Consider the following 16154-nt stretch of genomic DNA (forward strand, 5'->3'; position numbering starts at 1 on the left):
AATCGCCAGCTCCAGGCCATACAGCAGCGAATCCTTACCTTTAGCCTTGGCTGTACTCCTTTTGGGCAGCTCTGAGATCGCTCCATTTTCAACAATTTCATATCCCTGATTTTTTAAAAAATTGTAATACATATAATATAAAATTTACCATCTTAATTTTTTTTTTTTTTTTTTTTTTTTTGCGGTACGTGGGCCTCTTACCGCTGTGGCCTCTCCCGCTGCGGAGCACAGGCTCCGGACGCGCAGGCTCAGCGGCCATGGCTCACGGGCCCAGCCGCTCCGCGGCACGTGGGACCCTCATGGACCGGGGTACGAACCCGCGTCCCCTGCATCGGCAGGCGGACCCTCAACCACTGCGCCACCAGGGAAGCCCATCTTAACTATTTTTAAGTGTACAGTTCAGTCCTGTTAAGTATATTCACAATGTTGTGCAACCAACCTCCAGAACATTTTTGTTTTGCAAAAGTGTAACTCTCTCCACATTAAACACTCACTCCCCATCCCCCTCCCCCAGCCCCTGGCACCCACTCTCCTACTTTCTGTCTCTGTGGATCTGACTCCTCTAGGGACCTCATATAAGTGGAAATGATACACTATTTGTCTTTTTGCATCTGGCTTATTTCACTGAGCATGATGTCCTCAAGGTTCATCCATGTTGTAGCAGGTGTCTGAATTTCTTTCCTTTTTGAGGCCCAATAATATTCCATTGTATGAAAATAAACTCAAAATGGATTAAAGAATTAAATGTAAGACTGGATATTATAAAACTCCTAGATGAAGACATAGGCAGAACAGTCTTTGACATAAATCACAGCAATATCTTTTTGGATCTGTCTCCTAGAGTAATGGAAATAAAAACAAAAAAAAATAAATGGGACCTAATTAAACTTAAAAGCTTCTGCACAGCAAAGGAAACCATAAACAAAACAAAAAGACAGCCTACAGAATGGGAGAAAATATTTGCATTTTCAAATGCAAGGGATTAATTTCCAAAATATACAAACAGCTCATACAGCTCAAAATCAAAAAACCCAATCAAAAAATGGGTAGAAGATCTAAATAGATATTTCTCCAAAGAAGACAGACAGATGGCCAACAGGCACATGAAAAAGCACTCAACATCGCTAATTATTAGAGAAATGCAAATCAAAACTACAAAGAGGTATCACGTCACTCTGGTCAGAATGGCCATCATCAAAAAGTCTACACATAATAAATGCTGGAGAGGGTGTGGAGAAAAAGGAACCCTCCTACACTGTTGGTGGGAATGTAAACTGGTACAGACCACTATGGAGAATGGTATGGAGGAGTCTTAAAAAAACTAAAAATAAGCCTACTGTATGATCCTGCAATCCCACTCCTGGGCATATATCTAGAGAAAACCATAATTTGAAAAGATACATGCACCCCAATGTTCACTGCAGCACTATTCACATTAGCCAAGACATGGAAGCAACCTAAATGTCCATCAACAGAGGAATGGATAAAGAAGATGTGGTACATATATACAATGGAATACTACTCAGTCATAAAAAGGAACAAAATAATGCCATTTGCAGCAACATTGATGGACCTAGAGATTCTCATACTGAGTGAAGTAAGTCAGACAAAGACAAATATCATATGATATTGCTTATATGTGGAATCTAAAAAAAAGGCTACAAGTGAACTTATCTACAAAACCAAAATAGAGTTACAGATGTAGAAAATAAACTTATGGTTACTGGGGGGAAAGGGGAGGGGAGGGATAAATTGGAAGATTGGGATTAACACATACACACTACTATATGTAATAATAAGGACCTGTACTGTATAGCAGAGGGAACTCTACTTGATACTCTGTATGGGAATGGCCTATATGGCCTATATGGGAAAAGAATCTAAAAAAAAAGTGGATATATGTATTTGTATAACAGATTTGGGAAATGGCCTATATGGCCTATATGGGAAAAGAATCTAAAAAAAAAGTGGATATATGTATTTGTATAACAGATTTGGGAAATGGCCTATATGGCCTATATGGGAAAAGAATCTAAAAATGGCCTATATGGGAAAAGAATCTAAAAGAAAGTGGATATATGTATTTGTATAACAGATTTACTTTGCTGTATACCCAAAACTAACACAACATTGTGAATCAATTATACCCCAATAAAATTTTTTTAAAAAGATACATGCACCCCAAGGTTCAGAACAGCACTATTCACAATAGCCAAGACATGGAAGCAACCTAAATGTACATAGACAGATGAATGAATAAAGAAGCTGTGGTATATATATACAATGGAATATTACTCAGCCATAAAAAAGAATGAAATAATGCCATTTGCAGCAACATGGGTGGACCTAGAGATTATCATACTAAATGAAGTAAGCCAGACAGAGAAAGACAAATATCATATGATATCACTTATATGTGGAATCTTAAAAAAAGAAAGAAAAAGAAAAAGATACAAATGAACTTGTTTACTAAACAGAAATAGACCCACAGACATGGAAAACAAACTAATGGTTACCAAAGGGGAAAGGGGAGGGAGGGATAAATTAGGAATTTGGGACTGACATATACACACTACTATATATAAAATAGATAACCAACAAGGACCTACCGTATAGCACAGGAAACTATACTTAATATTTTGTAATAACCTATAAGGGAAAAGAATCTGAAAAAGAATATATATATATAACTGAATCATGGAGCTGTACACCTGAAACTAACATGACATTGTAAATAAACTATAATTCAATAAAAATAGATATATATTCCACTGTACGGATGGACCACCTTTTGTTTATCCAGTCATCTGTTTGATGGACACTAGGCTTGCTTCCACCTTTTGGCCACTGTGAATGTGGGTGTGCACATACCTGTTCAAGACCCTGCTTTCAATCATTTTGGTTCTATACCCAGAAGTGGACTTGCTGAATCACATAGTAATTCTATTTTTACTTTTTTGAGGATCCACCATACTATTTCCCATTGTGGCTGCACTATTTTCCATTCCCACCTACAGTCCACAACTTCTCCACATCCTCAGCAAAGCTTGTTATTTTCTTTGTTGTTGTTTTCTTATACTAGCCATCCTGATGGGTGTGAGGTGACATCTCACTGTGGTCATCCTCCTGATATTTCAAAAGTGTTTTAACTCCATTTGTTCATTTAAATAGGTTTTATTACTTTTTTAGAGCAGATTAGGGTTCATAGCAAAATTGAGCAGAAAGTTCCCTTATGTGCCCTGCTCTGTCCCCCCAGTCACACACACACGAGCTAGAACCCACTCCCAACTATCCCATGAACATCCTGCACCAGAGCGGTGTGTTGGTCACAATCCATGAATCTACGTGGACACATCATGATCACCCGGAGTCCAGAGTTTACAGTAGGGTTCACTCCTGGTGTTGTACATTGGTGGATTCTGACAAACGTATCTCACCATGAGAGTATTGTTGGAGAGGAAGAAAATTTTCCCTACCTTTCTAGGCTGCTCTGAGAATTAAACTGACATGAGACAGATGAACAGGAGGAAATCAAACTCAGTTTAATAACACATATGCATGGGAGAGACCCAGGAAAACTGACTCAGTCACCAAAAGTGTTTTAACTCTGTAGCAGCTTTTATAGAACCCCCAAAGAGTAAGCCTTATAGGATTATTTCAACACCCAAATGGCTGTTTACAGAAGAAGTGGGGAGACTTTTCAGAGGACTGCTCCCTCATCAAGGCCACGGGTCAGAAACCCAGCCGGGAGAAATCAGAGCTGCAGATGTTACACGCACCTAAACCAAGAATAGTGGGGTCCCTGCAGGGGTGATGAGAACCTCCCAAAGGCAGTTGTCCCCAGGTGGAGTCAAACCCAACCTTCAGAGCACTCTGCCTACACTGAAACCAGCCCATGCTGGACTCAAACAGTGAAAAACTCTAAAAATTCTAGCATGAATAACATCTAGAAGAGCTGGGTTCTCAGAGCAACCCTCCTTGTTGGATTTTTTTTTAATTCAAAGGACTATGAGAATTACAAATAAATATTTTTCATTTAATTATTTGCCATAAAGGGTTACAGCCACCTATGAAACTTGAGGACACGGTCCACCCAAGACCGCCCCTCCTTTCTGATATCAACTGCAAGGTCAGGGGTCCTCAAGACCACCATCAGGTTTGGTAATTTGCTGGAAAGACTCACAGAACTGACCTGAAGCTGTTATGCTCACAGTTATGGTTTATCACAGGGAAAGGATATAGATCAAAATCAGCCGAGGGAAGGAGGTGCATGGGGCAGAGTCCAGGAGAAGCACCAAGTGCACAGCCCCTAGCGCCCTCTCCCCATGGAGGCATCATTTCCTCTCCCGTCATCGATGTGTGATGAGGTACACAGAGCATGGCCAACCATGGATGCTCACCTGGGGCTCAGGTTCAGAGTTTTTACTAAGGCTCCATTACGTGGCCGCGATTGATTGATTGGTTGGTAGCCCACAAGGTCGATCTTAGTCTACAGGTCCACTGATACCGTGTGACCCAAAGCCCCCCACCTTAAATCACACCGTGGGTCTTTCTGGCCCCCAGCCTAAGTCACATCATAAGACTATCCATTGATTACATGAAATTCTAAAAATCTTAAAAAAAAAAAAAAAAAAGACTATCCATTGGACCCAAGGCCCCCAGGGAAACAAAGACACTTAGCGATTATCTCCAGGAGCTTGAGACAAAGGCCAGACCTCTTTTGGGGCAAAGTTAAACTCTTTACTACACAGGTTCCCAGTCCGTTTCCTCCAGAAAATGGTAAACTCCAGGAGGGCAGGACTAAAACTATCTTTGCTGCCTCTCAGTGCCAGGGATTTTGTTGGATGCCAAGAGTGGAGACTATTTTAAAAATTTTTAAAAAAAAAGTTCTCTTTCAGTATTGAGGCATTTGGGTTATTTATCGTCAAGGGTCAGGGTGTGAATGCAAGGTGATGGCATTAGGAGGTGGGGCCTTTGGGAGTGATTAGGTCAGGAGGGTGGAGCCCCCGTGAATGGAAATAGTTGCCTTGTAAAAGAGACCCCGCAGAGCTTTCTCACCTTCTTTATGCTGTGTGTGGATTGGATGAGACATCCAATCCAGAAGAGAGCCCTCACGTTGTAAATGATGCTACTGTGAACACAGGTGTAGGGGAGACCCTGCTTTCAGTTCTTTTGCGAACATGCCCTGAAGTGGATTACATGGTAGTTCTGTTTTTAACAATTGGAGGGACTGCCATGCCGATTTCCATAGTGGTTGTCATCACATCTGTTTTTACTCTTATCTTCTAATTAGAGCAAGTGTTACTAGCTGCCACATATGCTAATGACAGAAAATTTACTTTGCGAAAATTCAGTACATGAAACAGTGAGCCCACCGAAATAAAACTAAAAATCTGCTCAAAAATCTAGGTGCAAAAGCATGTAGAGGGACTTCCCTGGTGGTCCAGTGGTTAAGAACCCGCCTTCCAATGCAGGGGACACAGGTTGGATCCCTGGTGGGGGAACTAAGATCCCACCTGCCACGGGGCAGCGAAGCCCGCACACCCTAGAGCCCGCACGCCACAACTAGAGAGACTGCGCACTGCAACTACTAAGCCTGCATGCTCTGGAGCCTGTCCCCCATAACTAGAGAGAAGCCCACTCACCACAATGAAAAATCCTGCATGCCACAAATGAGACCCAACGTGGCCAAATAAATAAATATTTAAAAAAGAAAGCATATAGAGGCATAACCCCCAGCTGCTCTTGTTGATTTGTAGACCCACTGTGAACTTTCAAGGTGGGCTTTTTTGTTCTTTATCTTTCTTCTTTTGTTTATGCTTTAAAACAAATGGCACAAACATCTCTGCTTTATCAGGCAATTAATCTGGAACAAACCTTCAACAAAGGGTACATGGGAAGGTTTTTCTGGCATCCTCTCTGGCGATTTTGCATATTCCATCTTCACAGTGGTTCCAGGTGATATTCGTGGATCTGTTGGTAGAAACACAAACTAACACAGAATTTGTAGCAGCTGCATGTCCTTGGAGCTGCTGGCAAATTAATTTCTTCACACCCTTTTTGCCAGGATAATAGCTAGAATGATTGCAGCTAATAGCACCAGGCTCAGCTGTCTCTATGGTAATATTATACCCTATCAATGTCACTTGCATAACTCCAAGAACACGGTCCATAGGATCAGTCCCAGTCATCTCCATTGTAACATTGTACCCTATCAACATCACCTTCATCCCCCCAGGAACATGGCTGCCCAGGGACCAAGGCAGACCTGGGAGAGGAAAAGATACTGGTACATTTTAAATCTCCATTTAAACTATTTCCATCTCTGTAGATCAAGTATACAATGTTTTAAGAGCAGAAGGGCTCATAATGGTCTCAACTGTTTTGCAAGGTGGCATTTCAAAGCAGAGCTACATGGAGTAATGGCCTGAAACCCTACAGGTAAAGGGATATTCCAGTGACCACATGCTGAAGTGGAGCAGCCTCCAACCTATGGTCTGAAGAATAGAGACAATTAGGAATCTTGGTCTTTGAAAAAGATGTAGCATTATGATGGCAGGAAACCTAAATATAACCTATAGCCACTGGGACCTAATGCCTGACATCAGTAAGTGCCAATAATTGCTCAGTGAGTGGGTGGGATTTTCCATTTGTTGTCATTGTGAGGTCATTGTAGAGAAAGCCTTCTCTGCAGAATGTAAGGTGCAGGATGTAAATTCATTCATTTAACTACAGATAATGACTGTCTTAGTCTGCTCAGCCTACTAGAACAGAATACCATAGACTTAACAGTTATAAACAACAGAAATTTATTTCTCACAGTTCTGGAGGCTGAGAAGTCCAAGATCAAGGCTTCAGCAGATTTGATGGCTGGTGAGAGCTCACTTCCTGATTTATAGAGGGACATCTCACTGTGTCCTCTCACTGTGGTAGAAAAAGGGGGCAAGAGAGCTCCCTGAGTTCCCTTTATAAGGTCACAAGTCCCATTCCTGAGGACTCCAGCCTCATGACTTAATCACCTCCCAAACTCCCCACTTACTATACCATCACACTGGGGGTTAGCGTTTGCACATATGAATTGGGATGGAACAAGCATTCAGTCCATAACATGGACCGAGTGTGCACTACAGGCCAGGCACCAGGGAGGAAGTAGTGAACAAGAGAGACAGATCCCTGCTCCTTCAGACCTTCATCCAATGGGGGAAATGGACACAGAAAACATCACTGAATACTTGGGAGAGGGCTTCCCTGGTGGCGCAGTGGTTAAGAATCTGCCTGCCAATGAAGGGGACATGGGTTCAAGCCCTGGCCCAGGAAGATCCCACACATGCCGCGGAGCAACTAAGCCTGTGCACCACAACTACTGAGGCTGTGCTCTAGGGCCCGCGAGCCACAACTACTGAAGCCCGAGCACCTAGAGCCCAGTGCTCCACAACAAAGAAAAGCCACCACAATGAGAAGCCTGCACACCACAACGAAGAGGAGTCACGGCTTGCTGCAACTAGAGAAAGCCCGCAAGCAGCAACGAAGACCCAATGCAGCCAAAATAAATAAATAAATAAATTTATGTTTTAAAAAAAAATACTTGGGAGAAAGACAAAGTAGAACAAGAGGCTAGAGAGGGATTTCAGCAGGGTGATCAGGAGAAATCTTTTTAATAAGGTGATGTGGATCAAAGCCAAGATGAAGGGATGGAGCCAGGCAGGCATGTGGGGAAGAAAAGCTTTAAGGCTGAAGAAACAGGAAGTGCAAAGACCCTGAGGTATAACCAAGCCTGGGAAGAGCTAGGAACAGTGTGAGCAAGGAGGGAGAAGTCGAAGATGAACCAGGAGGGGTGTACAAGACAGTGTGAAGACTTTCATGGTTAACAGATAACCTATGTTGTCCTCATAGGCATTGGAAACCATTTAGCAAGTGTTGAGGGCTGAAGAAAAGGCCATCTTGTTTCCTCTTCCAATGTGGTATGTGCTAAAAATTAGTTACCTTAAATGCCTTCTGAACAAGATGGAGAGTTTTCTGTTTTTGTATTTTTATTTGGGGGGGCATGGTTAGGCTAAAGCACATGGTCTCACTTAACGCACGTCATCTTACAGGGTCTCCTGCCCCCTGGCCCCTGTATCCTCTTAGGTAACTAACCAAGAAGTCCCAGGGTGATGTGCTCCACAGAGGTGAACTAATGTAGAAGTCATGGCCAGGGCAAGGAGGGGCAATGGTTAAGACCTCGGACTTCAGCCAAACTACCCGGGTCTGATGAATTCAGGTCCTGCCACTTGCCTATAAATTGGGAACAAGGGGACAGCAAAAGTACCCGTATGAACAAAAAGAAAATATCAATAAAGAGATATAAAACCTAAAAAAAAGCCAGAAAAGAAATTCTAGTGCAGATTTGAGCCAGTAGAAAAAGAATCAGCATAAATGAAGATAGGACGATAGTAATTACTGAGTCTGAGTAACAGAGAGATAAAAGAGTGTGATGAAAAGTGAATGGAATCTTTTATTTTTCTAATTTTATTTTATTCTTTATACTTTGTTATTGTTCTCTCCTTTTGGCTTCTCCCCCCCTCCTTTTTTTTTTCTTTTTTCTGTTGTGGTTTTATTTTACCTTGTTGCAGTTGTTTCAATTTATAGTTTTATTTTTCCTAATATATTTTTTATCTTTCTAATTTTATTTTGTTTTTTCTTTGATATTGTACCGCTTCTGTTTCTCTTTCTTTCTTTCCTTTTTTTTTTTTTTTTTTTTTTTAACTGCGCCATGAAGCTTGTGGGATCTTGGTTCCCAGGCCGGATGCCGGGCCCAAGCTCCTGTGGTGGGAGCTCCAAGTCCAAACCACTGGACTAACAGAGAACCTCAGACCCCAGGGAATATTAATCAGAGTGAGGCCCCCCAGAGGTCTTCATGTCAGCACCAAGACCCAGCTCTACCCAACTGCCTGCAAACTCCAGTGCTGGACATCTCAGGCCAAACAAGCAGTAAGAGAGGAATACAGCACCACCCATTAAAAACAAAAAACAGTCTGAGCCCTGGTCGGGGAGGATCCCACATGCCGCAAAGCAACTAGGCCCGTGCGCCACAACTGCTGAGGGTGCGCTCTAGAGCCCACGAGCCACAACTAATGAAGCCTGCGTGCGTAGTGCCCGTGCTCCGCAATGGCAGAGGCCACCTCAGTGAGAAGCCCGTGCACCGCGGCAAAGAGTAGCCCTCCCCCCCACTGCAACTAGAGAGGGCCCGCGTGCAGTAACGGGGGCACAACTCAGCCGAAAATAAATAAAAGAATATAAATAAATTTATTTTTAAAAAAAAAAGAGAAAGAAGAACAAAAAACCCCCAAAGTTAGCAGAAGGAAAGAAATCGTAAAGATCAGATCAGAAATAAATGAAAAAGAAATGAAAGAAACAATAGCAAAGATCAATAAAACTAAAAGCTGGTTCCTTGAGAAGATAAACAAAATTGATAAACCATTAGCTAGACTCATCAAGAAAAAAAGGGAGAAGACTCAAATCAACAGAATTAGAAATGAAAAAGAAGTAACAACTGACACTGCATAAATACAAAGAATCATGAGAGATTACTACAAGCAACTCTATGCCAATAAAATGAACAACCTGGAAGAAATGGACAAATTCTTAGAAAAGCACAACCTTCCAAGACTGAATCAGGAAGAAATAGAAAATATAAACAGACCAATCACAAGCACTGAAATTGAAACTGTGATTAAAAATCTTCCAACAAACCAAAGCCCAGAACCAAATGGCTTCACAGGTGAATTCTATCAAACATTTAGAGGGCTTCCCTGGTGGCCCAGTGGTTGAGAGTCCGCTTGCCGATGCAGGGGACACGGGTTCGTGCCCTGGTCTGGGAAGATCCCACATGCCGCGGAGCGGCTGGGCCCGTGAGCCATGGCCGCTGAGCGTGTGCGTCCGGAGCCTGTGCTCCGCAACGGGAGAGGCCACAACAGTGAGAGGCCTGCGTACCGCCAAAAAAACAAAAAACATTTAGAGAAGAGCTAACGCCCATCCTTCTCAAACTCTTCCAAAATATAGCAGTGGGAGGAACACTCCCAAACTCATTCTACGAGGCCACCATCACCCTGATACCAAAACCAGACAAAGATGTCACAAAAAAGGAAAACTACAGGCCAATGTCTCTGATGAACATAGATGCAAAAATCCTCAATAAAATACTAGCAAACAGAATCCAACAGCACATTAAAAGGATCATACAACATGATCAGGTGGGGTTTATCCGAGGAATGCAAGGATTCCTCAATATACACGAATCAATCAATGTGATACACCATATTAACAAATTGAAGGATAAAAACCATATGACAATTTAAATAGATGCAGAAAAAGCTTTTGACAAAATTCAACACCTATTTATGATAAACACTCTCCAGAAAGTAAGCATAGAGGGAATCTACCTGAACATAATAAAGGCCATATAGGACAAACCCACAGCCAACATTGTTCTCAATGGTGAAAAACTGAAACCATTTCCTCTAAGATCAGGAAGAAGACAAGGTTGCCCACTCTCACCACTATTATTCAACATAGTTTTGGAAGTTTTAGCCACAGCAATCAGAGAAGAAAAAGAAATAAAAGGAATCCAAATCGGAAAAGAAGAAGTAAAACTGTCACTGTTTGCAGTTGACATGATACAATACATAGAGAATCCTAAAGATACTACCAGAAAACTACTAGAGCTAATCAATGAATTTGGTAGAGTAGCAAGATACAAAATTAATGCACAGAAATCTCTTGCATTCCTATACACTAATGATGAAAAATCTGAAAGAGAAATTAGGGAAACACTCTCATTTACCATCGCAACAAAAAGAATAAAATACCTAGGAATAAACCTACCTAAGGAGACATAAGAGCTGTATGCAGAAAACTATAAGACACTGATGAAAAAAATTAGAGATGATACAAACAGATGGAGAGATATACCATGTTCTTGGATTGGAAGAATCAACATTGTGAAAATGACTACAGATTCAGTGCAATCCTTATCAAACTACCAATGGCATTTTTCACAGAACTAGAACAAAAAAATTCACAATTTGTGTGCAGACACAAAAGACCCCGAATAGCCAAGGCAATCTTGAGAAAGAAAAACAGAGCTGGAGGAATCAGGCTCCCTGACTTCAGACTATACTACAAAGCTACAGTAATCAAGACAGTATGGTACTGGCACAAAAACAGAAATATAGATCAATGGAACAGGATAGAAAGCCCAGAGATAAGCTCATGCACATATGGTCACCTTATCTTTGATAAAGGTGGCAAGAGTATACAATGGAGAAAAGACAACCTCTTCAATAAGTGGTGCTGGGAAAACTGGACAGCTATATGTAAAAGAATGAAATTAGAACACTCCCTAACACCATACACAAAAATAAACTCAAAATGGATTAAAGACCTAAATGTAACGCCAGACACTATAAAACTCTTAGAGGAAAACATAGGCAGAACACTCTATGACATAAATCACAGCAAGACGCTTTGTGACCCACCTCCTAGAGTAATGGAAATAAAAATAAAAATAAGCAAATGGGACCTAATGAAACTTAAAAGCTTCTGTACAGCAAAGGAAACCATAAAAAAGACGAAAAGGCAACCCTCAGAATGGGAGAAAATATTTGCAAACAAAGCAACTAACAAAGGATTAATCTCCAAAATATACAAGCAGCTCATGCAGCTCAATATCAGAAAAACAAACAACCCAATCCAAAAATGGGCAGAAGACCTAAACAGACATTTCTCCAAAGAAGAGAAATACAGATTGCCAACACACACATGAAAAGATGCTCAACATCACTAACCACTAGAGAAATGCAAATCAAAACTACAATGAGGTATGACCCCACACCAGTCAGAATGGCCATCATCAAAAAATCTACAAACAATAAATACTGGAAAGGATGTGGAGAAAAGGGAACCCTCCTGCACCGTTGGTGGGTATGTAAATTGATACAGCCACTATGGAGAACAGTATGGAGGGTCCTTAAAAAACTACAAATAGAACTACCATATGACCCAGCAACCCCACTACTGGGCATATGCCCTGAGAAAACCATAATTCAAAAAAAGACATGTACCAAATTGTTCATTGCAGCTCTATTTACAATAGCCAGGACATGGAAGCAAACAAAGTGTCCATTGACAGATGAATGGATAAAGAAGATGTGGCACATATATACAATGGAATATTACTGAGCCATAAAAAGAAACGAAATTGAGGTATTTGTAGTGAGGTGGATAGACCTAGGGTCTGTCATACAGAGTGACGTAAGTCAGAAAGAGAAAAACTACTACCATATGCTAACACATATATATGGAATTAATTTTAAAAAATGGTTCTAAAGAGCCCAGGGGCCGGACAGAAACGAAGACGCAGATGTAGAGAATGGACTTGAGGACACGGGGAGGGGGGAAGGGTAAGCTGGGATGAAGTGAGAGAGTGGCATGGACATATATACACTACCAAACGTAGAATAGCTAGTGGGAAGCAGCTGCATAGCACAGGGAGATCAGCTCAGTGCTTTGCGACCACCTAGAGGGGTGGCATAGGGAGGGTGGGAGGGAGATCCAAGAGGGAGGGGATATGTGGATATACGTATGCATATAGCTGATTCACTTTGTTATACAGCAGAAACTAACACAAAATTGTAAAGCAATTATACTCCAATAATGATGTTAAAAATAAATGAATGGACCCTGGGGCTTCCCTGGTGGCACAGTGGATAAGAATCCGCCGGCCAATGCAGGGAACGCGGGTTCAATCCCTGGTCAGGGAAGATCCCATATGCCGCGGAGCAACTAAGCCCGTGCGCCACAACTACTGAGCCTGTGCTCTAGAGCCCGAGAGCCACAACTACTGAGCCTGCGTGCTGCAACTACTGAAGCCCACATGCCTAGAGCCAGTGCTGCGCAACAAGAGAAGCCACCACAATGAGAAAGCCCGCACACCACAACGAAGAGTAGCCCTGCTCGCCGCAACTTAGAGAAAGCCCGTGCGCAGCAACGAAGACCCAACACAGCAAAAAAAAAAAAAAAAAAAGCCATATGGAGACATAAAGAGCCCAATAAAGGTAAATACATGGGCAATTATAAAAGCTATTGTTATCATAATAATATTGTAAATAATGGTTTGTAACTCCACTATTTGCTTTCTATGTGATTTAAGAGATTGATACACTTTTTAAAAATAAATCAATTACTAGTCTAAAAGCCAGTTTATATATAATTTAAGAAACTAATGTACTTTAAAAATTATTTGTTGATGTTTTTGGTCACACTATGTATGCAGATACGATTTTGTGACAGCAACAACTGAAAAAAGTGGGATGGAGCTGTAAAGGAGCAGTTTGGTGTGTTATTGACATTAAGCTGGTATAAATCCAAATTAGAGTGTTATAACTTTAGGATGTTGAATGCAATCCCATGGCAACCACAAAGAAAATAGCTGTAGAATATACACAAAAGGAAACGGGAGAGGCATTTAAACGTTTCACTTAAAAAAAAAAAAACTAAACAGAAGAAAACTGTAATGCAGGAAATGAGGGACAAAAAAGCTATACAGGGGCTTCCCTGGTGGCGCAGTAGTTGAGAGTCCGCCTGCTGATGCAGGGCACACGGGTTCGTGCCCCGGTCCGGGAAGATCCCACAAACCGCGGAGGGGCTGGGCCCGTGAGCCATGGCCGCTGAGCCTGCGCGTCCGGAGCCTGTGCTCCACAACGGGAGAGCCACAACAGTGAGAGGCCCGCGTACCACAAAAAAAAAAAAAAAAAAAGTTCCAGCTTCAGGAATTCCCTGGCGGTCCAGTGGTTAGGAATCCCCGCTTCCACTGCAGGGGGCACAGGTTCCACCCCTGGTCGAGGAACTGAGATCCCTCATGCCTTGAGACACTGATAAATAAATAATAGAAGTTCCAGCTTCACTCAAGTTTTCATGGGAACACTTACATGGCTTTAAATGCATAATCGTCCCTCAATACGATTCAGTGTGTAATAAGTTATCATGAATTAATTAAAAACTTATTTGTAGGCATAAGATTCCTTATTCTGAGCCCTTAATAATACATTCTGAAAAAATCGATCTGTGTTTCTGGAACAGGCACTATCTTCCCTAAAGAGCCAGAACTGAGAACACAGGGTGAAGACAAGGCACGCATCACCTGCCCTGAATCCACGCGGGGAACCCTGCACACACCCGGGAAGGCAGCTCTGTCTGCAGCCAGCAACAGCAGTTTAACGTAATCAATAGATAGAGGAACGGGGGGTGTCCCTCGGACCAAAGATTCCAGGCCATCACCCCTTCTGCTGGGCCCCTGATTTCTCATCCAACCAGATGCAAGCAGCCTTGGGCAAGGGGTTGCTGGCACTGCAGTCATGGGAAATCAGGCTCGGGGCTGCTTTTCCTCCCCCCTCCCCCGCCCCCGAACAGCTAAGTTCATCTCTACAGAGGGCAGATCCAGCTGACTCTTCAGTTAACTTCTTTGGGGGAGAGATTCTGGACAAGCCCCCATAAATGCTCAACAAAGTACCACCCCTTCCCCGCCCCCTGTCATGCATCTAGTCATGAAACCTTGGTTTTTAATCCGAAGGAAACAAGTCCAACTTAATTTTTCCCACAAGTGGTTTCCAGATCAACCCTAGTTCAAGGAAAAGACCCGATCAACCCTAGCACAGGGAACAGTGGGGTTAGGACAGGGGGGAAATTGCTGGTGCCGTCCTGGTGAGAGAGAAGGGGGGATCTGGCGCCCTCTGGTGGTCACCACGCGCCACAACTCGTCCTGCTGTGCCGCTCCGTGGTGTCTGCCGTAACCTGCCCAGTCAGCTCTGAGGATGTCTTTCAATAGGTGAGCGGATACACACACGATGGTACATCCAGACAATGGCATATATTCAATGATAAAAATAAACGAGCCATGGTGGAGGGATGGATTGGGAGTTTGGGATAAGCAGATGCAAACTATTATGTAAAGAATGGATAAACAACAAGGTCCTACTGTGTAGCACAGGGAACTATATTCAATATCCTGTGATAAACCATAATGAAAAAGAATATGAAAAAGAATGTATTAGAATATATATTTGTAACTGAATCACTTTGCTGTACACCAGAAACTAACACAACATTGTAAAGCAACTATACTTTTATATATATATATATATATATATATCTGTTTGTAGGTTCATTAATTGTAACAAATGTTCCTGACTAAAGCAAAATGTTAATAATAGGGGAAACTACTGGGTGGGGGAACGGGGGCTGGCAGGGAGTCTGTGGAGACTTTCATTACTGTATGCTTAGTTTTTCTGTAAACCTAAAACTGAAGCCTATTAATTTTATTTAAAACAGCTTTATTGAGGTACAGTTGACATACAGTAAACTGTGTATACTTAAGGTGCACAGTTTGATTCATTGTGACGTGTGTATATACCCATGAAGCATCTGTGACCCACACTCCCCTCTCCCTCCAGACAACCACTGATGTGCTCTCTGTCACTAAAACCGGCTGCGTTTTCTAGACTTTTAAATAGCTGGGAATCATCCACTATGTACCGTTTTCTTCCGGCTTCTTTCACTCCACCATGTTACTCAGACAGGTGGCAGCTTGGATCAGGAGTTGGTTTCTTTTCACTGCCACGTGGTATGCCCCTGCGGGGACATCCTCCCCTGTGTTCACGCATTCCCTGCGAGGGCCACTCGGGTGGTGTCTGCCTGCCCTGGTCTGCTTGGACTCTCAGCTCCCTGGGCGCTCAGGGAGAGAGTGGTGCATAGGCTCAGTAGCTGTGACGCACGGGCTCCGAAGCACGTGGTCCCCAGCACCACAGCCTGGAACTTTCTCAAGCAGCACACTGGTGCGGTCACGTGGGTCTCAGGAGCCACTGTCCCTGCAAGACATGTCCAGTGTCTTGAAAACCTTCTTTCATACATCTTGCCCAAGTTGGGAGTTGTGTCAGATGGGAGAGGAAATCCGGTCCCTGTCACTCCCCTGGCTGGAGCAGAAGCTTCATCCCTCAGCTCTGGACCCTTCTCCTCCCCTTTCACCTTCCATCCTGTCCACTGTACCTCTGTGTCCCCAGCCCCCTCCCTTGTTACCAAAGCATCCTCTAGTCTACTGCCAGCTCTTTAATATTTATTTA

The 16154-nt window shown here is 42.7% G+C and overlaps 1 protein-coding gene across 1 annotated transcript in view; it reads right to left on the reverse strand.

The window, feature by feature from the left end:
* Positions 1-521: 521 nt before the first annotated feature.
* The window catches only part of LOC117311750 (GTPase HRas-like), a 29703-nt gene continuing 14070 nt past the window's right edge, over positions 522-16154 (reverse strand). Inside the window, exons 6-7 of the mRNA XM_073801897.1 lie at positions 6821-6924; positions 522-5973 (exon numbers count right to left, since the gene is read on the reverse strand). Coding sequence (XP_073657998.1) covers positions 5944-5973; positions 6821-6924 — 134 coding nt within the window. The 3' untranslated portion in view covers positions 522-5943. The remainder of the gene's footprint in view (positions 5974-6820; positions 6925-16154) is intronic.

Source organism: Tursiops truncatus, chromosome 3 (genome assembly GCF_011762595.2).
Source record: "Tursiops truncatus isolate mTurTru1 chromosome 3, mTurTru1.mat.Y, whole genome shotgun sequence".
NCBI classification, from domain to species: domain Eukaryota; kingdom Metazoa; phylum Chordata; class Mammalia; order Artiodactyla; family Delphinidae; genus Tursiops; species Tursiops truncatus.